At 46.7% G+C, this 26,156-nt stretch overlaps 1 protein-coding gene across 10 annotated transcripts in view; it reads left to right on the forward strand.

Annotated features, from left to right (window-relative positions):
- The window catches only part of Arhgef3 (Rho guanine nucleotide exchange factor 3), a 280,270-nt gene that overhangs the window by 95,639 nt on the left and 158,475 nt on the right, over positions 1–26,156 (forward strand). For 2 of the 10 annotated variants that reach the window (XR_015639301.1, XM_087587655.1), the window contains exon 1: positions 20,653–20,767. Coding sequence is in view for 2 of the 3 variants with exons in the window: in XM_087587655.1 (XP_087443781.1) it covers positions 20,717–20,767 (51 nt within the window). In the remaining variant the exon portion in view is untranslated. 10 annotated transcript variants of the gene reach the window in all.

The following is a 26,156-nucleotide window of genomic DNA, read 5'->3' on the forward strand; positions in this document are numbered from 1 at the left end:
AGAATAGGTTAGCCCTGTCTCAGGTAGCCATTGTTAAGGGGAGGAGGGTTTGAGGTGGGGAGGCAGGCACTGGCTGGTCAACAAGGAACTCAGTAGTAATTTTCTCTCTTGTCTCTGCCTTCCAAGGCTGTAATTAGAGGCAGCCTGTCACCCACTTCTGGCATTTCTTTAGATTCTAGGGATCCAAACTCTAACTGCTCAGCAGGTCCTTTAACTATGGCGTCACTTCCCTGGTCCACAGAACTATGGCTTTCTCTCTCTGGTCTGTAGATGACCTGGGAAATGCCTCACGGGGACCTCCTGTGCACAGAGTAGTGCTAGAGGTGCTGGAGCTCAGCTAGACCAGCAGGAGCTTCAGAGACCTTCTGGGCTGTCTCCCGAGTGCCTAGGGAGTATCTGGAGACATCTTGAGACTCTCATGTACGTACGGCACAGTCTTTTCTCAGAACTCTGGATGCAGGAGAGGCACTCAATGTGAATTACCGCTAGTGAAAAGGGAACGGATGGTCCGTGTAACTGAAGTAAGCCAAGGAGGGCGGACTTCAGGCATGGCTGTGTCCAGGAGTATGTTCTTCCTCTACTTTGTCTCTCTGAGTCTATATCATCTTCCTCACTATGGATCCTTCTATAAATGGACAGAATGATCTGAACAGAGGAAACAGAAAATTTTGTTTCTAAGGTCCACAGGTAAAACCTATTGCAGAACTCTCCCCCAACCCGAGCTATGTGCTATGTGATGTCTAGCCCTTGTGGTTGAGAGGATGATATCCAACAGCCCAGCTGGACGAGGCATGGTGAGGTGACTCCCTCTGGCCAGGGCTTGTGTCACTTGAGGTGAGGCCAGGCCAGTAGCTCAGAAGAAGGGTCTAATGCTGTTTCCCAAAAAAGAGTCCAGTTCCTGGACTGACAGGAAATAGTTGTGATCGCTCTAAGGGCTGCTCCAAAGGGAGAATTCAGGGCTGGCACCTCTCTTCTTTAGTGAGTCCTGCGTTCTCACCCCATGGCCTTACTCACTCTGCTCCTGGTGTCTGGAAGGGAGCCCTGTCTGAGACTCTCTGACATTCACAACTGAGTGGAGTGAGAGTCCCTCCCACTTAACACCTCGCCAGGCCACATCCCCACCATCCATGACCTCACTGTTACTAAACATCAAAAGGAGGCAGCAGGTCTCCATCGCCAGGCCCAGCTTCTGCCTCAGCCTCACTTCTGTTTACTGAACAATGGCTGCAGGTCAGACCACGGTATTCCTCCAGTGTAGACATTGCCCAATCCAGTGAGGCGTGAATCCAAGACCTCCCGACATCCAAGTCCCTGGATGCCTGTGTGTCTGCGTATGAGGAGTACATATTCTCTGTACACATTAAAGCACCTGTGGATCTCTGTCCTACCTGAAGTGTTGCAAACACTGTGGGAATATCTGGTTACACTAGCTGTTCAGGGAATAACGGCAAGAAAAGCATTCTGGGGACGGTCACTCTGGGTGTTGTTCCTGGTTTACTTTTCAAGGATTTTTTTAAAATTACTTTTTAATGTTTATTTTATGTGTGCCTGAGCACTTATCTACATACCATGTGTGTGCAGTGCCCACAGAGGCCAGAAGAGGACACCAGGTACCCAGGAACTGGAGTTACAGTGTTTGTGAGCCACCACGTGGGTCTCTTGGTCTTGAACCTGGTCCTCTTGAAGAGGTCAGATCTGTGGATTTAGAACCCATGGATACTTTCACTTTAACGATGGGGGAAGGGTTGAGGAGATGGCTCAGCTGACACAGGGTCTGTCCTGCAAGTACAGAAACCCCAGTTTGTAACCTCACACCATGTGGAGCCAGGGGTGACGGCCTATAGTTCCAGCTATATGGGAGAGAGGCAGGAAGATCACTAGGAACTTGAGACCAGTGTGAGCGATGGACTGAGGCCCCATCACAGAACAAAGCCAATAATAAAGTAAGATACAAAGGCCAGTGAATCCTTCATTGTTAAATTGTGTTCCCTTGAAAGTTCTGGAGATAAGAGATTTGTTCTAGTTGAAACCTTTTAGCACTTGGAATCCTCCTTAACGTGGTTTTATTTCCTTAAATTTTATTTTTTTTATTTACTTTAAGTATATAAGTACACTGCCGCTGTCCTCAGACACACCGGAAGAGCGCATCAGATCCCATTACAGATGGCCGTGAGCCACCATGTGGTTGCTGGGAATTGAACTCAGGACCTCTGGAAGAGCAATCAGTGCTCTCAACCACTGAGCCATCTCTCCAGCCACAGAAATTTTACTTTTAAAGTTTTCATCTCCCTGCATTTAAGACGAGGCCGTTGTCTGTCCCATTCTGTGATAGTAACTATGGCAGTGGCAGCAAGGGCTCCATCAGTCCCACCGGGCTTGGTGGAGCATTTTGTCATCTGACCCCTTCTGAAAGCAAATCCCACGAGTGAGTAGGAGTGCTTTGAGTCTCACCTTCTCTTTGTAGGCGGAGAAATGAGGTCTGCTGACCTTCTATCCTGGAGCAACAAATTTCCATAACTGTGGTGACATAAAACCCATTCACAGCTCATCACGGTACAAGTGAGAGGCCTGAGGGGCAGGGTTTCTGATTGGGGTTTCATAGCACAGAATTCAAGATGTCAAACAGGACTGACATCTCTCCAGGCCTCACCTCCTCTTAGTCTAATTCCTCAGGGTTGCCAGGCGTTGGTCCTCATGCCCCTGCTGCTTTGAGTCCCCACAGGCCACACCCCCTATGCCTTCCACCTTCAAAGCCAACGACAGAGAGCCTCCTCTCCGTCAACTCTGCTCAACAGCTTAGATGAGGCCACCCAGTCAGGGCTCTTTCTAATGATCTGAAAGTTGGCAAGTGACTCCTGAGGTGACAATCTATGTTGAGGTCCTGCCTGCATGCCAGGCAGGGGATCGTAGGAGCCCTGTGCCTTGCCACAGATTAGTAAGGAGAGTAGCTTGTCCCCATGGCCACACATCATAATCCACTGCCTGGACTAACTTCACTCCACTCCAGCACCCCCTCGTCAGCACTCCCCATGTTGTGGGACGTCACTTCCATATAAAGTTATTTGCAAGGGAAAAGGTCTCCGTTATTTATCTTATACCAGCTTTCCAAATGTACAGAGGGCTTTGGCAGAGGCACAATGCAGATTTGAAAGCCTGGTGGAAAAATTGAGGAGTTAGAATGAGCAGTCCCAAAGAGGAGAAGCAGAGGAAAGCCATTCATTTTAACTGAGATTAAAACAGTGATGCAGGGGTTGGGGATTTAGCTCAGTGGTAGAGCGCTTGCCTAGGAAGCTCAAGGCCCTGGGTTCGGTCCCCAGCTCCGGAAAAAAGAACCAAAAAAAAAAAAAAAAAGTGATGCAGATGTTCCTCGGTAATGTGGGGCACTTAGGTCTTCCTGTGTGACAGCGTCACCTGCTCTAGCAGCCAATTTAGCCAATCCCGTTCTTATCCCCAGTACTCAAGCAACAAGAACGAAACCAGAATCACCCCAGAGTTCCACCATGATGAGACAGACGGTCCAGTTTGCTTAAATTACATTTTACTTATTCATTGTATGTTTGACACAGGAGGGGTGCGCGTGTGCTAAAAAGCGCCCTGGGAGGTCAGAGGACAACAGCACACAGGGTGTCATAGGAGTTGGCTCTTTCCTTTTACCCTGTGGGTCAGAGCATCAGGCTTGCTGGCCAGAGCCTTTACCCACTGAGCCATCCTGATAGCCCAGCTTTTAAACAAATCGGTTTGGCCTCAGAGTCTGTGCTCTCAGCAGTGTGGGTGTGTACATGTGTGTGTATATGATGTAAAGTACCCAGTGTAAGTGTGTAGTCTCCAATCTATAGCTACATTTAATTAGTTTGTTCATAATGAAAAGCAAAGAGAAATAATCTACATTTGAAGGGAGATGACACATGAATCAATGCATAGAAAAGGTTTGTGGAAGCTGCCAGTCTTGACTGACAGTCTGAGATGGGCAAGAGCTTCTGGAACTCTGGTATTGATTACATGCTTTTCATCATGTAGGAATTTTCTCGAGAGGAGGTATATTACATCTATAATTAGCAAAAGGAATAGGAGTGATATTTTAAAAACTTCTTCCATAATCGGTATCTTCTATAGGCAAGAGGAGGTAGGTATATTAACCAAGTTTGGGGTTAGAAGATTCCGCTCCAGGGAACACCACTCATTGATGTTGTACAAGGCCTCTCAAGACCGATAAACTCTGGGTATGCAGAAAGGGTCTGCTTGTCCTATGCCCGAAGACATATGTCTGCATCTTCCCCTCTACCCCTCCCGAGAGCCCAGGGAAGCCACGATGCCCTCTCACGGTTGAGCATCTTACTGTAGACGTTTTGCCGTTTAGCCGAAAACATTGCTGCCAGATTTGTCTTTCATCCGTTGCCTGGACGGAAGGCATAGAAGGTACACAGAGCCAAGGTGAGCAGGCACCCACGGGCAGCCACATAAGGCCTCCTGTGGGTTAAGCGTGCATTGGTATTTTGTGCCTCTGCATATCCACTACCCTTGTGTCTTATGTGCACTTCAGGTGTGTACGTGGTCCTTTAAGGACTGGCACCTCATGGATGTTAGCCGTCCTTTGCTCCTTCCATTTGTATTTAGCGCACGTATTTTACTTACTAGCCGTACACACGTATTTATAAGTAGCCCTCTATAAGTCAAATCTGACTGCCGCATGATCGCACTGGGGCCATTTGTAATGGATGAGCTTATGTAAGTGTGGTAATGAAATTCCCCTCTTGCTTGAGTTTTGGGCCCAGCCAGCTCCCTTGCCATCCAGCTCTGCAGATCTCCCAAGTCCTAGGCCAGCATTTTTTTTTTTTTTTTTTTTTTTTTTTTGGTACGTGATTGTTTCCACCCACACACAGGTGGCTCTGGCAGTGGAACCAGCTGGCTTTGACAGTGGAGCAGCAACTTGTACCATCAGTCCCCGACTGCTTGCTTCACACACATTCAGCATAGAAGGAACATTCTGGACATCAGAATACTGCTAATGTGCAATGTCCCCAGGCTGGGTTGGCTCCAACAGCACAGTTAGGAGAAAAGGGGAATGAGGCTGATTTTTTTTTTTTTAAAGCAGACAGAGAAGGGTTTGTTTAAAAGAATAACTCTGAGTCGAGAGAAGCACAATGATGCATATCAGGCAGGCATTTTAATGTATGCAGGCTCACCTAAGCCATACCGCAGGAGGGATGGGAGAAAACGGTATGACTCAGTCCAGGTGTTCAGTGACATGTGTGCAGCTGCTTGTCCCTCTAACAATCTTCTTGCAGATTCTAGACCAGGCCTCCCCATACAGTGTGTACCCTAAAACCAGGCAGCAGCTCTGTCTGGCGCTAAGGTAAAGGTGCCCGCAGCTACCGTACTTGCTGTAGCAGCAGAGGAGAGAACATTGAGCGTGGCTTTCTGAGAGGAAGGATTCACTTGGTTCCTTCCTAGGGACCTTTCGCACAATTGTCACTCCAATGTGTGAGGTGTTGTCAGTATTTTATTGTAAATCATGATGGCGGGGAGGCTGGGAGACACAGTACAGTGATCGCTCACTGTCCGGAAGCAACAGCTGCTAATGTTTGCCTTACTTATTACCCTTAGCCGTGGGCACGGCTTGTTTTGCTGACACTTCAGAACATCACACTTGCTGAGACATCAGTGCCTACAGTAAGCATGCCAGCCGCGTCCTTCTCCAGTCCAGCAAAGCTCCCATCCCAGCCGCACCTCCTGCAAGGTTCCCCGTGAGTCTCTCAGGATTGGCTGCTGCACCCCATGGGAGTTTTTGCTTCTTAGTTTTTATCTAACCAAGTTTTTATCTTGTTATGCAGTTTCTTAAGTGTATGTTATCCTTAGATGGTCCCTGTGCCCTGCCCTCTTTGTAGTCTTTTAGAGTGCTTTGAAAAGGTCAGAACAGTTGCTTATAGATATGTCAGACCAGTCATGTTTGACTGGTAAATACTTCAGTCTCATGTGTGCCAATGTGATGGTGTGTGTGTGTGTGTGTGTGTGTGTGTGTGTGTGTGGTGTGTGTACTTGTTGTGTCAGGTGTGTGTGAGGTCAGATGTCAATCACAGGTGTCTTCAGGAACTGTCCACCTTGCTTTTATTTTATTTATTTATTTATTTATTTTATTTATTTATTTATTTTGCAATAGGGCCTTACTATGTAACCAAGGCTGACCTAGAACCTGCTTTATAGATCAAGTTGGCTTCAAGCTCACACATATCCTCCTGCTTCTGCCCCAAGCCCTGTGTTTAAAACCATGCCTGGCTTCCACCTTGCTTTTTGACGCAGGGTCTGCCCCTAGTCTGCAGTTGGCACATCAGGCTAGGCTAGCTAGCCACCGAGGCCTGGAATCTGCCTGCCCATCTCCCCAGCATCAGGGTTCTGTAGGCACACCCCACTGTGCTGGCTTTTTAAAGTGTATGTGCCAGGCATCTAACTCAAGTCTACGTATTTCGTGACGAAACCACTACCTGAGCAGTCCCAGAAGCATCTTAAAGTGTCGATTGTCCTCACCTACAAAATCGGTCTGTACTGTCTAACTTGAGATGTAGAGGGCGACAGATGAAAAACTTGCATTAGGAATTTAGGGATTGTAATAGCTTTCTGTCTGTGTGATAAATATCTGTGGTAAACAACGTTTTAAAAAGGTAAGGCTTATTCTGACTCACTGTCTGGCTGTGGCTTCGTCCTCCTCATGCTGCAGACTTGTAGCACCATAGGGTACCATGCAGGGCCATGTCGTGGAGGGTGCAGCTCCCCCCGTGGTTGCCAGGAAGGAAAGAGAGTAATGGAGCAGACAGGATTGCAGTGTCCTCCCAAGGATCTAACTGCCCTCCTCATGGTGCCAGCTCATGGACAGCCTCCCGTTTGTGTACTAAGACTTCAGCACACGTGCCTTTGGGGAGAATTTCAAATAGGAATTGTAGCATGAGTCACAAAGAGTATTTAGTGCTCTAATGTCATTTCTGTTGCTGTGATAAAATGCCAGACAGAGAGCGGCACAGGGGTGGAAGGGTTTGTTTCGGCTCACAGGTCCTAGTTATAGTCCATGAGCAGGAGGGTGTACTAGAAACCGCCTGTCACATCATACTCACTGTCAAAGGCTGAGAGAAATAAATGCATACATACCTACTGCTCGGCCCCCTTCCACAGTGCGGGACCCAAGCCTAGAGCATGGTGCTGCCCACAGTAGATGGCATTTCAAATTTAATTAAAAAAAAAAGAGAGAGAGAGACAGTCCCCAGTAGACATGCCCATGGGCAGACCTGATTTAGAAAACTTTTCAGTGAGATTTTCATCCCAGGTAGTTTGAAGATGTGACAAACTGACACTGAAGACTAATGGTCACACTTGGTTTTAAGAAAGAAAGAAATAAAGAAAGAGAAAAGGAGGAAAAGGAGGAAGAGGAAGAAGAGGAGGAGGAGGAGGAAGAGGAGGAGGAGGAGGAGGAGGTGGAGGAGGAAGAGGAGGAGGAGGAGGAGGACCCTCACAAAAGACTTGTGTGATTTAAAATATGTGTATTTTCCCCTTTAGGAAAGGGTTCTACTAGGCACCAAAAGTTTATCAGCAGTTTCTAAGACTTCGCAGGAAGAGAAGGCTTAAAGTTGAGACAAACACCTTTCAAGTCTTCAGAAGGAAGGTTTGCTGTTGAAACATAATAACATTTTCCGCTGTCTGTTCTCCTAGGCTTTCCCTCCATCTTTTAAAAAATATACATAACTCATTATTTAGAGTGACTAAGAGGCCCAGCATATGTGTGTCACTAAAATGCCTGTCCCTGATTCGCTATTCTCTTCCTGACACCTGCGGCTCAGGAAGTGACTTTTCCGTGTCCTGTCCTTGGTCATCCTGACGTGGCTCATTGTTCTCTCACTGAGAATGGCACATGAACCTCATCTCTCTCCTCAGTCAAAGCCTTTGCCTCCACTCATCTGCTTACACCGACTGTCTTAAGCTGTCTGCTATGTTTTGTATATAATTTTAAGTCCTTAACCCCAGACTTCTATAACTAGTAAGAAGGACTTTTTGCTGCCGAACTCAAAGAAGTCCTTAGGAGGCAGTTGGACCCTTCTAAGTATTTCACTGAATTCTGTTCTCCACTCCTTTGGCTACTGTTGCATACAGTTGCTGGTTCATTTCTTCTGGCCTGACTGGTTGCTATGCCATGGTGAAGAGCCACTACAAACAATTCCCTTTCCCCTATTAGTGTGATAGCTAGCACAGTCAACTGGCTCCGCCCGTTAAAAGTTGGTGTGGGTTTGCTATGTGCTTTTATTAAAATGTCTGTCACATGAGGAAGGTATGATCTGTGACAGGTGAGGAGGTGCATGGGTCCCCAAGAGGACACTGACACTGCCGGTGAGCTCAGTGAGCTGATGACCCAGTGCCAGGAATTAGTCATGTCTGCAGTGGGTTAGTCATCCAGGTGAGTGAGGGACAACCCTGACTGAAAGTGCTGATGGATGAAGGCAGACTGACCTTGAACTTCTGATCCTTCCGCTTGCCAAGCACTAGGATCCTATCTGCACTGCCATGCTGTTTTAGGTAGTACTGGGAACCAAACCTAGGGCTTTATGCATGCTGCATAGGCGAACTGCTATATCACCTAACCAAGGTTTTCCTCCAGTAACCGTTGTCTATCCCACTAACTAAAGGAGTTCAGTCAGAAGTCCCAAGGCTCTCATGAGCATACAGAATCATGAGCTTTAGGGCTATGCTTTAGTTCAGTTTTTAGCTCTTAGAAGACACCACTTATTGCTGACATTGTAGGAACAAGGCAATATGACATTCTTAAGCCCCCGCATGTCTCTTTGCTGTGTTCTCAAAATGCTCTCCGTGGAGTTGGAGAAACACGACCTAGGACTGGTTAGAGATACAGAGTCTTGGGCCCTGTCCTGCCCAAACCAGTGTCTGCATTTCACAGAGGTTCAGCCTCTCCCATGCAGGGTTCACGTTCTTTCTGGTGTGTGTGGAGTAGCCTTTTGGTGACCCTGAAGCTTTAGTCTGTGCTGTGCTGGACAGCAAAGCCACCTCACCTGAGCATGGGACTCTGGGTCAGACAGCAGTTTGTGGCAAAGACTGGAGGAATCCCACAGCACCCTCTCACTGGACCACATGTGGTCTAAAGCATTTCCTACCTGGGTTGCCTTATTGAAGGGTTCCTGCCTGTCCATAGTCCTGTCTTTTCCTCATCATGAATAGACAGATTTGGCCTCTCTGGGATTTACATATCACTTCATCCCCTGCCACTTCTGGGTGTTTGTCTTGGTTAGGGTTGGTATTGCTGTGAAAAGACAACAAAACCATAGCACCTCCTAATGGTGCCACTCCCTATGGATCTGTGGGGGCCATTTTTATTTAAACACCATGGGGTGTTGTTTTCATGTCTCTCTAAACCCCATGATGTCATCACTCATCGTGTCATCGAGTGATTTAGGCAGAGGGCAAGCAGAGCTCACACGGAGCCTTGGACACATTGCAGAGTGACAATGCAAATCAGTCCGCAGTGATTATGTTTTGTGCTGTGGTCTTGATCCCCACCCTCTTCATCCAAGTCAGTATTCTAGTACAGAATTAGCCTCACTCTGGGCTTCAGAGTGGGAAGTAATGAGGGGTAAACATGGTGCTTAAAGGACATGGAGAAGGCTTTGCAGAGCCCTTGCCCAAGCCTCAGTGGAAATGGTATCCAAACAGAGGCTGCTGCTAACAAGCTGTGTGCCAATGGACCAGTAACGCAACCTCTCTGAACTGCAGTGTCCTCCAGTTCTTGCCTCAGAGGTTGCCACAGTGATGAGGCAGCCACAATACAGCCAAGCTTTTCACATAGTGCCTGCTATGCAGAAGTCACCCCAAACAAGGAATTCATGAAACTGTTCCACAGCATACGTTGGCTGACTCTGCTCTGCAGGGGAGCATGGTCTGTCTTTTGCACTATCCTGTGGCTCGAGTGCTCAAAGTCAGAATGCCTATGTGTCAGACGAGCTGAGTGGTCTTTGGTGAATGTTTAATGTCACTGAGACTTAGATTCGCTCTTTTGTAAAATGCGCCTCATAACCGTATGCGATTCAAGGGGCTGTTAAAAAAATTCTGTAAAATGCATACAGCTGTGCACAGTGTGAGACGGCAATATCGCTTTATTTCCCTTCAAGGAGATAGGAAATCGAGGTCTTACACAGTCGATGATTCTCTTTTATGTAGCTCATGTGGGGCAGTCCAGATAGTAAGGTCTGTATTAGGTAACCCCAGCATTGTAACCTGCCAATGGTAGGAAATAACAACACTAGCATTCCCCAGATGCTTATTCTTGGGGTTCTTGTCTCAGATCCACCCCCCCCCCCTTTGAGACAGAGTCTCATATATCGAGCTTGCCTCAAACTCGCTCTATAACTACCAACTTCTGCCTGTACTTCTGGAGTGGTGGAATTACAGGCATGTGCCATCACATCAGCTATTTAGTACTGAGGACTGATTGAACCTGAGAGGCCCAGTGCATGCTGGGTAAGCAGACAGAACCAGATCCTAGCCCCAACAAATTCTTATATTAGGTTAAATAGGATGCTAGTAAGACCATGATTGCTACATTATATAATGCTATGTATTATTTTTAATGGATAATGATCTTGCTACATATGATGATCATATATACATATATCTGTGTTCATACACTAACACCAGCATTATCTATTTGTACAAAATCATATTAGAAATAGCCCAACCATTGTTACTACTCATATAATTCTTCCTTCCTTCCTTCCTTTCTTTCTTTCTTTCTTTCTTTCTTTCTTTCTTTCTTTCTTTCTTTCTCTTCTTTTCTTCTTCTTCCTCCTCTTCCTCCTCCTCCTCCTCTTCTTCTTCCTCCACCTTCGAAACAGGGTCTCTCTATGTAGCTCTGGCTGTCCCTGGAACTCACTATGTTGACCAGGGAATGCAAAGATCCATTTGCCTTGTTACCTAAGTGCTGGGATTCAACACATGTTCCACTATACTTGGCCTTATAAAGATTTTGTTATTGTGTGGCAAACCAGCCCAAACAAGCTTATGCCGTTGGCCTTGTTGGCTGTTGAGATTTCCCTCTTAGAAAGAGGCGGTGGGCAGGGTCACTGGACTCTCTTCTGAGATTCCATTTGCTTCTTCCAGCCATTTGTATGCAGTTCTGCCCTACCTGGATATGGCCTTCAGTAGGTTGGTGGGTCGGCTGGGGGTCTTCTATGAGGTACTGGCATATGTAGGGAGTGGTTAACTGAAGGGGCATTGATCTTCGTGGTTATGAAGAAGCCATCATCGGTGCTGAATAAAGACGGCAGCTGCTTTCAGGTCATACATGCAACTAGAGGGAACACCTTATCCCTGCTCTAAGACCCTTGTACCTCCTTGCCTCCCCAGCTGGTGGAATCCTACTTTGGTTTGCTACTGGGACTTTGTAAGGAGAAACAGACAGTGTTACACCTCCCCAGGGATGGAAATCTCGAAATACAACATCAGAGAGGGTCATGGTGGGGTCCCTTCCCATAGCCCCGAGGTGCCCACTCAGCAGTACTGACACCTTTTGTGTCCAAACCACACTATTAGGAAAGCAGCAAGCAGCTTTTGCTTTTAAAGATGACATGGGCCTGAGGTGGGTCTTCCGGAGGGAGTCTTGGTGGGTACGACTGTCAATAAGCAGCACGTGACTCATGGTTTTCTCCATAAACCACCCACTTCAGAGTTCTGTGTAGCTTCATATCCCAAGAGGGGCTGCTGTGCTGCTGGTGGGTTGAGGACCTTGTCTGGCTTCTTCTACATGGAAAAGGGAGCCAGGAGACAGTAATGGGACTTCTTTCCTCTTTTAAACTGTGATGACAGTTTTTTTTTTTTGGGCATTTAGATGATACAGTTATGTCTGTGGAATTAAAAATATAGAGGAAATGACCACCAACCCTACCAGCATTGGACCAGTGTTACACAGCTGCGGCATTGTCCTCGACCCTGACAAAGTCTGTTTTGACCTGTGGTGTTTCTCTCTGGAGCACCCCTGCTGGTTTGTTTCCTCCAGGGAGAGGTGGCATTCCTACCTGGATACCGACTGTCTGTACCTTAGTCTCGGCCTTCTGCAGGCTCTGTGACTGGCCCCCTCGCTGAGCTAGACTGCCACTGCCCCTCACTCTTTTGTTCTGACTCCTCCCTTCACCCTAGTAGTTCTCAGGCATCCCTGATCCCCTTGAAGGCATTTCCCTTGGGGAGAGCCTGAAAATTGTCCCTGGCTTCTTCAGGCTGCCAACTTCTTCAAGAACATTAAGTGTTATTTGCTGGTCTGTATCCCATCTGGATGGCTGTGAACTCTTCTGAGGTGTTCATGCACGCCCACTCGTGGAGACTGTTTCTCCCAACTGGGGAAAGCAAGCCCCATCTTTGCCCAAATCAGGATACAGTTCTTCCCTGGGAGGCATGTGGGTGCTAGACTGAATGCTGGCAGGAGAGGAGGGTGTCAGTGTGTGTGTGTGTGTGTGTGTGTGTGTGTGTGTGTGTGTGTGTCTGTCTGTCTGTCTGTCTGTCTGTCTGGGAGAGGAGGCTGTGATCTGGAGTACCAGGTTCAAAGTTCCACCACCTGTGACACAATTGGTGTTTGTTCGCCCTGTGTCTGTGGGAGCACCGTTGTGAGAAGCCCATGATGCAAATCCCAGTTAAAGTGTTTGTTCATCTCTGTCAAGCCAGCTCTAGGGATAACTCCTTTAACCTTCTGAGCCTACAGAGTGTCTATAACCTCTGTGAAAGCGCAGAGTAGTGTAGAATTAAAGGAACTTCGCCTGCCCTCTGGCGTGTAGAAAGCCCTCCGGCAGCAGTGCTTGCTAATGTTACTTGAAATGGATCATTCGCAGGATGTGGTAAGTTCTGCAAAGGAAATCAACAGACACCTTGACAGGGAACTAAGAGTTGGGGTGTGGAGTCAAGTCCTTGGGACAGCCTGGTTGGGAGGGGTCTCTCAGGAGATGACATTACACAGGGAGGATGCTGCTGCTGTGTGATGAGCTGGGGTGGAGTTTCCTGGAGAGGAAGAGCAGGTGCGAAGACCCTGCAACAGGAAGGAGCCTGATGAGAAACAGAACGTGTGACCTCAGATTGAGGGGGGAGGGAAGGAAGACAGAAGGAGATAAAGTCCAGGAGGAATTAGAGACCACCTGATACAGGGCATAAGGGCAGGAGGCAGTGTAAGTATGAGAGAAGCCGTTCTGTCCTGGAGCCCAGAACTACTCTGCGCACTTGATTCCTGGACTGTCTCACAGAACTGTGTTCGGGAACTAACCCCTTAGCAATGAGACATGGTTCTCTTAACTAGGAAGTGAATTCACGGTAGCTCAGGGAGAGCTGGGAAGGATCAGGAAATCAGGAACAGCCCCTGATAATACCACTAACAAATGTCTAAGGACATTTCTGCTGCTGTCTCTGGGTTGGGAAGATGCCACTCTTCTACCGCCAGCCCTGACAACAGAACATGACTTCCATTCTGCCCTCACAACCCCTCTTAATAGTGTTCCCCTATTACGCCCACACAATTAGCCCTGCAGTGTCCTGGCTGCCTAGCCTCCCAACTCCTGACCTAGGCCTCAGGTGACAGTACCCAACTGGCTGAGCCTGGCTACTACTCTGGTGCTCTGGCTACAGGGAAGGCTGGGAAATGAGTGGGCAGTGTTCACCTTCCTTGGTAGGACTTGAGCTGGGGACTCCCCAGGTCCAGGAAGGGAGTTCAACTATAGGGCACCCCCCCCCCCCCCACACACACACCCTTGGCTGTTAGAGGCTGTTCCCAGGCCTTGCCGGTCAGCCTGGAAACACGCGGCCTCTTGAGTGTGCACTTCGTGTGTGATAGCGCTCTGAGAAAAGGTTTGGCTGTTTTCTTCCTGGCCAATGATAATTTAAAAAACAGGCCGGAATTTGGAGGCGACTAGTTCTCTCTGGGATGAGAGGTCAGGCGCTGTTTTTAAAGATCCGTTCAGTGTGTGCAGGTGTATGGTGTTTGGGTAACTTGTTTCCCTGTGTTTATCACAGATCTGCATTCCTGCTGGAAATGCCCTGGCTATTGTCAGCCCTCATAATTGGTTCTTGTTACAGCCACACGGGCTGTATTGTCTATCTGCAGTTCTTCAGCAGAGTTTATTGTTTATGTATGTGGTCTCCAGGAAGCTGCATTCGGAAATCTCTGCCTCACCAGGAAGTCTCTCTTAAAGAGGCAGTGTCCTCAAGAGGCCTGCATGGGAGCAGGGGCTACGCTTCTAGTAAGGACTTCATTGTCCCATGTGTAGACACTTAACTCTTTGCCCAGCATCCCATTGGTTTGTTGTTTCCCAGTGTTTTAGTGGTTCCTTTACGATTTTGATTTAAGGAGGTGAAAGTAGCAATTTTTATTCTTCAGATGCACCCAATCACACATTTTAAAAAGGAGAAAAGTACTTTACTGTTGGATTACTGGAATGCTGTGCGTCGTGGAGATGGAGTGTGTCTTAATATCTTGGTATTTCTTGAGGGTATTTTTGTAGAATTCTTGAACTCTTTGGACGGACACAGTGGTAAATATGGGCACTCGGGAGGCTGAGGCAGGAGAATTGCAAGTTCAAAGCCATCCTGGGCTATCACATTAAACCCCACCACAAACAAGCAAATCAGAAGCAAACGGAATTTAAAAGAGAATCAAACTTTCTTCACTTTGAAAACAAGTAAAAAAATATTTTTTTTAAAAAAATTAACAAATATTTAAACCTGTACGGAAATACAACGTGACAACCCCTGGTGTCCTCCTGCCATTTGCTCTGCTTTCACACAGATCAGTGTCCTGTAGTCCTCCCTACACGTTGTTGAGAAATGAAGGCAGCATTACCTGTGTTTTACACATGAGAAAGCTCAGGGTGTATATTTGACTTGCTAGCTCATCCAAGCAGTATGTGGCCCAGGCCAAACTCATCTTCCTGCAGTGTTCCTAGCCCTGTCGGGTAGTTGTAGCTAGGGTTGCAATAGGGAGGGAGGGGTTGATGAGATAGATGGCTCGGTAAAGGCACTGGAGGGGGGGCCTTACTGTCCGGGATTTCATACACTGAACCCACATGGCGAAAGGAGAGAATCCATTGCCCTGTGTGGGTCAAGGAACATATACATACACAAGAAGTGCCCTGATTGTTCTAAGTCTAACTGAAAAAAACAGAGGAGAAACATTGTAATAAAAATGACTTTTGCTTTCGATACATGTTCTAACCCAGAACATTAAAATGTAGAGTTGTTTTTCTGCTCTAAGGAAATTGCTTCTTTAAAATCCTCCTGGTTATTCAGTGTAAGCTTCAAAAATACCACCCCCACCCCCCACCCCCACGTTCAGACTTTCCACTGGTAACTGGATTCGGCAGTAGACTGACAAAGAGTAAATCTCATTTCCTAGTAAGGAAGTTCTCTGGCTGATAGCGATCAGCTCGTCACTCGTGTAAACCTTCTCTCTTCCAAAGAACTGAGCAGAGGTCAGTAACCCACAAGTTTCACTTTTAACCGACAGGCTAACCAAGAGGACTTGACCGGCCTCAGAGGAGCAGCATGAAGGAGGCTCGTGTTCGAAGACATAAATCAAAAGAGCTGCTTTGGGAAAGCTCCGCCCTTGTAGGGTGTTTGAAGAGTAGTTCACTGGGCATCTGTATTAGTTCTGGGTTGCTGTGACCGCATCAGACAGAGACAACTTAAGGCAGGGAAGGTTTTGGTTTTGGTTTACTGTTTCAGTGGGTTCCAGTCCCTCGTGGCAATGATGGAATAGAAAAATCACCCAGTCTGTGGCAGTGAGAGCACGTGATAGAGGCTGTTCAAATCCTGGTGGATCCAGAAGCAGAGAGACTAGGGATTGGCTGAGATAAGTCTGAAGACCCACCCCCTCCCCTAGTGGTCTCTTTCCTTGGTCTAGGTTCCGCAACCTCCCGGAATAGATCCATGCTCAAATCATGAGCCTGAGGGGGATATTTCAGACTCAAGCCAGAACAGTATCAATCGCCAAATAATGTGAGGAATTTGGTTATAAAGGTCCCAATTTGTTTAGAGAGGGGAAAAAAATACAGCATACAAACAATGGCTCAGAGCAAAACTGGCAAGATAAACCAAGAAGATTAGGCAGGTTAGCAATCTGTAAGGATCCCGTGTCAAAGCACTATTTATTTTTAGTTCTTGTGTTGAAACTGTAGATGAAGAGTTTCCTATTTATTTGTTCTTGACCTTGGGCAGCCAGGTCTGTCCCACATGCTTCCCATTTATTTGTAATCTTGTTGGGCTGGGGCACGGAGCAGGGTTTGGTCTGAGTCTCTTCAGTTAAGTCACCCTATATCCAGTTGGTCTGACTTGGGTGGCATCTGCCCTCCCTTTCCCTCATAACTCGTGGTAAACAGAGGGAATAGTTGCCCAAGTTCCGTTCACGGTAGTAAAGAGTAGATACAGAGACATTCAGTGAAAGGATCTGACCACAGAAAACACCCAAGCTTGACATGCTCCAAAGTCTTTAGCTATCACTGGCTTGGTGTGGTGCTGCCCCTCTGCCAGGGTGACACCACCACAGACACCTGTGGTTCCTCCCTCCAACTATGGCATAAAATCTGGTTTGCTCTTGTTGTACCCAAATTTGGCAACCATCTTAGAAACCTAAGGTCTGTGCAATACTTTTCCTGTGTCGGGATGTTGCTTAAATCAATGGTAATGGTTGTACATTTCGGTCACTACTAACATCCTGTTCTACACTGATCACTTAACTTCCCCCTTTAGGATTCAGCGCGCGTGTGTATGTGAAAGTCAGAGGACACTGAGAAGTCTGTTCTCAGCTTCCACCTCTTTCATTGTCTCTAGTGTCCTGTGTCCTGCATGCTGGTTAACCCACACATTTCCCAGCAATTCTCCTATTTCTACAGCAGGAGGGCTGGGATTTAAGAGTGTATCATCGCACACACTTTTCACACGGGCTCTGGGGATCAAAGTGTTTTTACCCACTAAGCCATCTCACCAACCCATTTGTTCACTTCTAGTAAAGATAGAATTTACTGAAAGGTGACTGATATTTTATCCAAATGAAGTTCCCACAACCCCAGTAAACCTATTGCTTATGAAACCTTTGGAGGAAACTGCCTGGAGCTTCTCACTGGGAGATGCTGTCGGCTGCATGGAAGACCCATGCAAAAGGAGCAGCCTTTGTCCCCATGATACCGAGAAGTGTGGCGGTCGTGTTTCAGCTAGAAGTCTAGCTATTGAACAGGCGTGGGAACACAGCCACCGGTGTCTGCACAGAAAGTGCCTTGTGGTAGTTTCCCATGTTGAAACGAATGAATCAACACCCCCAAGGTGAAGGAAAATAGCAAACCACAAGAACCTGTGCCTCTACAACTTCATGGTTTTATTTTTTCAAATTTCTCTCTAATCCATTAAGATTTGCCTTGAACTACTATAAAGTAGGGCTTTGAAAGGAGGATTTTTTTCCCCCTAGAAGGCAGGTGAAAGATTCCTTGTATTTTCTAGTGTTTTTGGTTCAATGAGTCAGATTTCTGAATATTGAAAAAGTAGTTTTCTAGATGACTTTTGGATGGTGAGGGGTCATGGGTCAGGGAGTGCGTGCGTGTGCGCACGTGTGTATATGTGTGTGTGTGTATATATGTGTATGTAGTGTGTGTGTAAGGATATGTGTGTGTGTGGTGTGTGTGTATGTGGTGTGTGTGTAAGTATATATGTGTGTATGTGTGGTGTGTGAGTGTGTGTGTATGTGTGTGGTGTGAGTGTGTATGTATGTGTGTGTGGTGTGTGAGTGTGTATGTGTGTGTGTGTGTGATGTGTGAGTGTGTATGTGTGTGTGGTGTGTGAGTGTGTATGTATGTGTATGTATGTGTGTGTGTGTAAAGGATTCCTCCTGGCACCACTTAGGCCCTGTGCTAAAGGGAAACTCATATTACTTTTTTGAGTTTTAAGCTCTTTTGTTATTGTTTAAAAAACTTCAAAGTAGAATATCATCATAAAATTAAGGCCTTCTTGACAGAGTTGTGAGGGCAATAGAAACAAAAAATACACGGTAAGGGCTCGTGTCAAAGCACCAGCAATCAGTAGTCACAATGTAATATCACAGTGATCGTGGTTCATGATGCATTACTACCCCTACAGGGACACCGTTACTGTGAGCTAAGCACCCAGCACCGGCAGCTGTGAGAACAGACGGCCATAACATAACATTTTGAGCCCGTCTTGCACATTTGCAGTGCCCTACGTTGGGGGCTGATTGAGCTGTACTGAAGTGTTCTCCAGTAAGATGCTGAAAATGCCTAATGGGGTGGGAAGATGCCCTCCTTGGTTGTCATGGAAAAGACCTGTGCACTTGCTTTAACCACATTACCTCCGGCAAAGTGAGTTGTGGCAGGGCCCTTGGAAAGATGCTATTTTCTTTTTACTTTATATGTCCTGTGCTGCTTGGCCGTATTGCAATGACATATTACTTGTAAAATTGAAACACACATCTGAATCCCTGTAGCCCCTCAGAGTCTGGTAGCAAGAAAACAAACAAACAAACAAACAAACAAACAAACACCCCCCCCCCAAAAAAAACACCCCAGTTCCTTTATGAGCTCACGTGCTGCAGCTCAAAATGAATGCCACGGGGCAGTGACTTCTCCTCACTATTCCCCTCTCGAGGTGCTGTCTTCACAGACCCATTTTGTTCCTGGAGTTCTTACTCCTGTCAGAATGGGAGCGGCTGTAGAGGAAATGGCTGAGCATTGGCCTTTCTGTGCCCCTGTCCCTCACAGGGCATCTGGAGGCATCCTTTTCTCCCTTCTTCCTTCCTCCCTGACCACTGCCTGCTTTAGGGCCTAGTCGGTTTCATCTGTTCCTAGAAATGCTGTGGCCCCCTGCTCTGGTCCTCTTCCTCTTCCCCCGTTCTGTCAGTAGCTGGAAGTTTGATTGAATCAGCCTAGGCTGGTTGATGTGAGTGGTCCATCCCTCCACTGGAATGTACCAAACTGGAGTGCGCTGTCAGCTCAGGCTTCCTTTGGATGCCCACCAGGGTAAAGCTGGTCTTGGTGATTGGAGCTCTTGGAGGTGGCTTTCTCCCAGGCTTAAAGAATGTCCCAGGGGTTCTCTGGAGATTACCATTCATTCTTTAGCTGGGCTGGCACCTGATAGGGTGTCGAGGAGCCTCTGCAAATGTGGGGTTCTTCCTGAGTGGATTTGGAGCAAAAGTCCTTCTTGTGAGGTGTTAGACTTGGGGAAGGAGGACCCAGAGGACCATTCGACGCCACCCTTTGGTGGACACATATTTCTGAGTGTGGCCAGGGTGCCAGCTCCAAGGTGACTCATTCTTGTCTTTCAAGCACTTTAGAGTGATTTCACTTCCTTCTTTCTTCAAACAAGTGCAACCTGCTATAGCCTGATTTTTCTGTTTTTTTCTTTTTTTTTTTTCTTTTGGTCCAGTGAACCCTTCCTGGATGCCTGTTTTCCTCTCTCTGAGAGCTCTTCTAAAACTTTGTCCGCATGAAAATTATTTTTCGGGGCTCACGTGTTTGTGAGTGTGTGTGTGTGTGTGTGTGTGTGTGTGTGTGTGTGTGTGTGTCTGTCTGTCTGTCTGTCTGTCTGTCTGTCTGTGTCTGTTGTATGTGCATTTTCCTGGTAGCATGAATGTTGCTAAGCCCTGAACTTAGACCAGTGTCTCATTCAAATGAACCAGCTCTCTATGCTGACCTTATGCTAGGACGAGATGGATAAGAACTTATTAAAAATCTGTGCATTCGAGAGACAGTGTCAGGAAAGCTTGGCTTGCATCTTTGTAGCTAAACATTATTACATTTACAAGATTTTTGTGAATAAATTCAACCTTGTTGGGTTCAACTTTTCAACTTTTAAAAAAAGTACCCGAGAACTTCACAGGAGCCGGGCCTCCTTGGGCTTGAGACTGACAGCCCGAGACGGTTTGCTGTGTTCTTCCAGACACTGTAGATCACAGCGATACTGCCTACTTTACCTGAGAGTGTACAGATCTTGTAAAAAGCAGGGAACTGGGTGTGCATCCCACTGCGACCACCAGTTCATAAAACGAGAAATGCTAGCTCTGAGAAGAGCAGGAAGAAAAACCAAAAGGAAGGTTTCCATCAGTAGCTATTTTTAAAAGGCACTAGAGAGAAGATGAGATGCCAGATTCGCTCAAGTGAAAAGAAAGCAGCGGATGGGTGTGTAGTTACTCTTAAATCATGGTTCTGTATGTGTCTGTGTCTTAGGAAGGACATGAAGTTCAAAGGACACCATTGATTTCTTTGTACCCAAAGGGGGCCTTCCTGCATCCCTCCTAGTGACGCTTCCTTGTCTCTCTATTTCACTCAAGTGTTTAAATATATAGAGCTCCACACAGGAGGCAGTGGAACAGTCCCAAGGGCTGCTGGGACATCTCACAAGTTTCTAGGTAGGGACCCAGTAAGCACAGCTTGCTTCTAAATGAGTCTCGGAGATGGCTTTTGAATGCCAAAGCCAAGAGGGCTCGAAAGAGCGCCTGTAACCGGCAAGGAAACTACCAGGCGTAGGGAGCCCTGGGCTGGAGCTCTCAGCTTCTGACACTTGTAACGGATGGCCCCTGTCACTTCCTGTCGTGCAACTTAAGTGGTGGGGAGGAGTTCCCTCAGGGAAACCATGCTCACACAGCTCAGAGCGCCCTGTCCACTAGGCTTTTCTGCGGTTAGCAGCCAGGGAATTGGGGTGGATGAGGTCGGAGCGTCCCATGGTGTGGTGCTGTTTCTTTCTCCGTGCACAGGTAAGTTCCTTGTTGTTCCGGAGCAGGGGATGGGTGTTTTCAACTCTCACCCAAGTCTCCACTGGGCGTCAGAACCTGAGGTATGGGAGGGTGTGGAGGTTTTGTCATTACCCAAGTTGATATTCAGTGAGCTGCTATTAAAAGCAAAAAAAACAAACAAGCAAGCAAACAAGCAACCACAAAAGCCCTGGATGATGGAGCCAGCTTCCTGTCTCTCTTGAGGCTTGAATCAAGAAGTTGTATGCAGTAATTAGGACAGCAGCTTGCTGTGTGTGTGTCATGTGCCTGTGCACACACACTAGCTATCATTGCATTATGGCCATCACCCCACTAGCAGCTCTGATTGGAGGAGAGCAAGTGGAGGGCTGGTCACCCGCTGTTCTAGGTTTTGATTTTTTTTTTTTTTTTTTTTTTTTACAAAAGACCCACATCAGCTAACGGGAAGATGAAGAGAGAAGGATGCACCTCCTCTCTCTTTTGATGGTTATATCTCTAGTGGGCTTCCAGGGTCCTCTTCTCTAGATTAGAGAATGGTTAAACTCGGTTTGGAAGCTCGGTTTGGAGCGACTCTTGTAGGATTCCCTGAGGTTTCAGATGGTGCTGACCCCTGCACAGGTGAAGCCAAACTGGCACAAGCGGAGGCTTCAGCTTCTCCCTCAGAATGCCGGAACGCAGTGCAGGTTGTTTGGGAGTGAGCGGCAGGAAACAGTCTGTTTCTGGGTTGAAGGATGGTTAAGAGCCCCAAAGCTTCCTCTCTCCGTGCCTTTTGATGATTTGTTTGGGGTATGTGTAGACGGCGTAGGGGAGCCAAAATTTCCTTTAAAGGAAAACCTCTCATTTGTTCTAGTCTCACCAGAATTACATCCTCAGACCAATAGGTACAATCCCGGTAGGTGGCAGCTAGCATTCTGCTTTCTGTCTTGACGGTGTGTACATGTGTGGATGTTTGTGTGTGCACATGTGTGCATGTGTGTCTGTGTGTTTGCATGTGTGTATATATATGTGCATTTGTGTATATATATGTATGTGTGTGTCTCTATGCATATGCATGCATGTGTATATGTGTGTGTATGTATGTCTGTGTATGTACATGTGCGAGTCACTGTGTGTGTCTATGTTTGTGTGTATATATCTGTCTCTCTCTTTGTGTGTATGTATGCATGTGTGTATATGTGTCTCTGTGTGTGTCTGTGTCTGTGTCTGTGTGTGTGTCTTCCTCAATCACTCACCACCTTACTCTTGTTTCAAAGTTTGCATTCATGATTAGTGAATGTAAACAGCATGCACAGAGGTGGACTTGCACAGCTCACATGTGGAGGTGGACGGACAGGTTTATAGTACTGATCTATTTCTTTGTTGACTCTGGGGATCAAAGTCAGGTCACCAGGCTTGTCTTTTGCTCTATCCTAGGCCACTTCCCTAACCCCCCACAACTGTATCTCTTTTGAGACATGGTCTCTCACAGACCTGGAGCTGGCCAGTTTGAATAGAATGATTGGCCAGCAAACCCCAAAAACCCCCAGCCCCTGCTTCCCACGCTGTGACTACAGGCATAGGTGCCGCCATGCTAGGATTTATGAGGATGCTGGGGAGTCAAACTCAGGCCCACATCTCGAACAGCTTTCCTACCTGAGTCACCTTTCTGTGATTTTGACTGCTCTAAGGATTTGGCAAATCGAGCCAGTGTTTCTCTTCTTGTTACTGAATTGTTTCAGACAACATCCTCAGGGTTAATCCGTGATCTAACATGTGTCAGAATCTTCTCCCTTGGGCTGAATAGTATTCTGTTTTGTGTATGTGTACATTTTGCACACCTGTTCATCCCTCACTGAGCCTGGGTTACTGACATGTTTTAGCACTGTGAACAGTGCTATCAGAGCGTGAATGTGTAAATAGATCTTTGAAACTCTCCTTTCACTTCCTCAGGGTCTGCGTCCCACAGTGGACTCGCTGGGTCATAATTGCAAGTGTTTCAGGATTCATCATAGTTTCCCACACCGTCTGTGATTTTTCTCCGTCTTGCCTGAAGCACACGTTTTTATTTTGTTACGTGTTTCTTTTTGTGTTTATTTAAGGCTGGAGATATGGATGTTTTCATGTATGTTGTTGGCCATTTGTAGTCCACAGAGGAACATCTCAAGTTTGGTGCCTGGTTTTGAATCAGGGTGTTTGATCTTTGTTGTTGAATTTAAGAATTCTTTTTGTATCTTGGATATTCGTCCCTTATCTCATATATATATATATATATATATATATATATATATATATATATATATATGCACATATATGACATGTTGATATTTTCTCCCATTTTTGTGGTTTCTTTTTTATTCTGATATTACATAAACATGTCTTTTTAATCTTGTCATGTGAGTTGGATAATTTCACTTTCCTCCAACTCACTACACCAGCTACTTGCTTGCTTAACAAGGAATACTTTTTTTGAGCCATTGAGATATGGAAATTGGCGTTTAGAGGTGTTACATTATAAATGACACCGACACAGTGATATTAATGTAGAACAGGCAATGGCACATTAGTAGCTTATGAAGTTAATATGGCACTGAAGGGATTAGCTATTATCGTTTCCATTTTGCAGATGGTAAGACTGAGGTTTAGGAAAGTTGATTTTCCTGCAGTCTGATAAGAAGAATCAAGCTTCACATGGAGGCCAAATGGATGCAGAAATGACATCCTTAGCCATGGACATCGTGTGGTGATTGTCATGCTGGGGCCCTGCCCAGGCCTTCCGCCACGTACAGTGTCTGAAGGACTTTCTCTCTGGTGCCTTGTCAACTTGTCCATTTTGGCAGTTTGGTGGGGTTCAATGGCCTGAGGAAGGGCATTCATGACTGGTCACTTTCTCTGCTGTGCGTTTACTCACCTAGCAAATGGCATCTGTTTCCAAACTCACTTCGGCTCTGATGTGAATCTGAAACATGCAGATACACTGTATCAAAGTAAAAACTAGTTTTTATGTCTATCTCAGTTAAGGTTTTTTGGAGCCAGGCAGTGGTAGTGCATACCTTTAATCTCAGTGCACCAGAGGCAGGGGCAGAAGGATCGCTGAGTTCAAGGCCCATAAAGCAAAGTTCCAGGACAGTCAGGGCAACTTGAAAAACAAACAAACAAACAAACAAATAAAAAGGTGTTTTTTAGGATATCTACTTGAATCAAAATGTAATAGGCTAGGTGATTGCTTTTGGAAATTCTATGGAATAAATCTGGACAGTTTCCAGAAGAGGCTCCAGAGAAGTTGTGGTCATCAATGGGAGGAAGAAGAGGGAGGAGCTCTTTAAAGAATTTGTCAACTTAACTTAGATCTGATCAAAGTGGTTCTGAATCTGTGGAGAGCCAGGGGCCAGTGGGGTATGAAAGTTAAGGGCTTTAAACCGGACCAGTGTGGGTTTGAGCCTCTGCTCTGCCTTCCTAGCTGTGCGTTAGGATGCCTCTCTGAATCTTATGTCTATGATATGAAATAGTGTTCACCATCTTGGGTTGTCCTGAGAAACAACCGAAATAGCTCCTGACATGCCTGTGGCCAGCACTCAGCCGATGTCACCAGGTCCTGTAGCACTAACTAGGATGTCTGAGTAGTTATCAGAGAAGTGACAGATTTTACAGAGGGTCTCAGTGCAGAGGCTGAGAAGCAATACTGTCAAAGAAGGCTCTGTAGCACGCAAGACCCCGAGTCCTGAGGTAAACGCCATCTTAGCTTGTTTTGGTGGAGGGGCGAGGCATCATATTCCGTGCAGGGCTTTATTGAAAACCCTACATCTAACCTTCCCAGGCCTGAACATGGGGACCACAGAAGGGGGGGAGGAGGACATTTCAGAGCTGGTTCTGAGAGAGCCTTCCCGATAGAACACTCAACCGTGTGACTCACGAGGGACACAATCAGGAGGGTGACCACCACTGCGTGCTGGGACAGAAACAATGGGTGGCTCTAGGACCTAAATATAGACAGTGTGGATGTCACTTAGGGAAAAAGGTTCCCGGTGCTGGCTGGGTGGGTGGCTCTCTCAGGAAGAACTCAGGAAGCTGGTTGTGGCTCTGGCCCCTTGCTCTGTTCATCCTGCTCTCTAAATAACGGTATCCTTGTTCTGGCCTCCTGCCTCCCCAGTGAGCCTGCCTCAGCACACTGTCTAGTTCATTTTCCCATCTCTTCCCTGCCAGTCTCAACGACTTCTCCCTCACCCCCAAAAGGTCCCTACGTATCCCCTGCCATTGGCTCTTGTGTTCCCTTATTCCTTCTGGTCTAGCAGGACAGAGTACAGGGTAGGAGTCTGGGGTTTGGGAGTCATCAGGTTTCAGACTTTGCAGTTAACATTGGGTGCTGCTAACTTCCCTGGCCCCCACCTCTCCTTTAAAGGCGGTAGAGTCATAGCTGTTAAGGTTGTTCCTTTTGAGCCCCAGAGACGCCTCAAGTTAATAGCACTGGCTGCTCTTCCAGAAGACCGGCTCTCACACCCACATGGTGACTTACAGCCCTCCGTAACTCCAGTTCTAGAGGCTCTGACTCCTTTCTCTGACTCTATGGGTATCGCATACATGTGGAGCATGGGGATATATAGGCAACACTTCTATACACATAAAATCTAAAAAATATTTTTAAGAGATTAAAAAATAATCTGGATCCTAGAGTGGACACCTTGACTTCAAATACTTACTACTCCATACACTGTGGACTTTGCAAGTTTCTTCTCTCCGGGCCTCAGTTGCCTTACCTGCTAAATGGGCACGAGGATCAGGCCTACCTTGTGGATTATATAAAAGTTAACAAACTCAGTCTGAAGCCTTTCAAACACAGAGCATGCTCACATGAGTCATGGCTGATCAGAGAAACGTGCACTGGGTTCATGTCCTTCCAAAGGCACCCACGTTTTCCACATCTGAACATGACCGGTATAGTCATTTTTCACATACTGTTTTTAAGTTGTCTTGTTTTGTGTGTGTGTGTGTTTGTTTTTGTTGTTGTTGTTTTGTTTTGCCTTTTAGTTTTGCGCTTTACTTTGTTCTTAAACCTTACCTTTGTCATATGACTTAACAGTCTTGAATCACGGCTCGGCCATTTCTTTGCTAAGAAACATTCTGATAAATAGAGATGGGTACACTCTGTGTGTTCAGTGGTGAGTCTACAACATTCTGGGATCCATGTCACACGCTTCAGTGGCCTCCCAACTTCTGAGGTCAGTTTGCTCCCTGCTGATCTCAGGAACACTCTGGCTGCCACATCTTGCTCTATCCACCTGCTTTCTGAAGAACTTCATCCCTGGTCTGGATCCTCTCCATGCCTAGTGTGGTCATCTCAGCACAATGCTTGGCCTGTCTCCCCACCTCTTCACCACTGGTTCTGTTGGTCTCCTTCCTTTCCTTCCACAGGCCTCCA

This window comes from Rattus norvegicus, chromosome 16 (assembly GCF_021556685.1).
Source record: "Rattus norvegicus strain SHRSP/BbbUtx chromosome 16, alternate assembly SHRSP_T2T, whole genome shotgun sequence".
In the NCBI taxonomy this organism is placed as follows: Eukaryota; Metazoa; Chordata; class Mammalia; order Rodentia; family Muridae; genus Rattus; species Rattus norvegicus.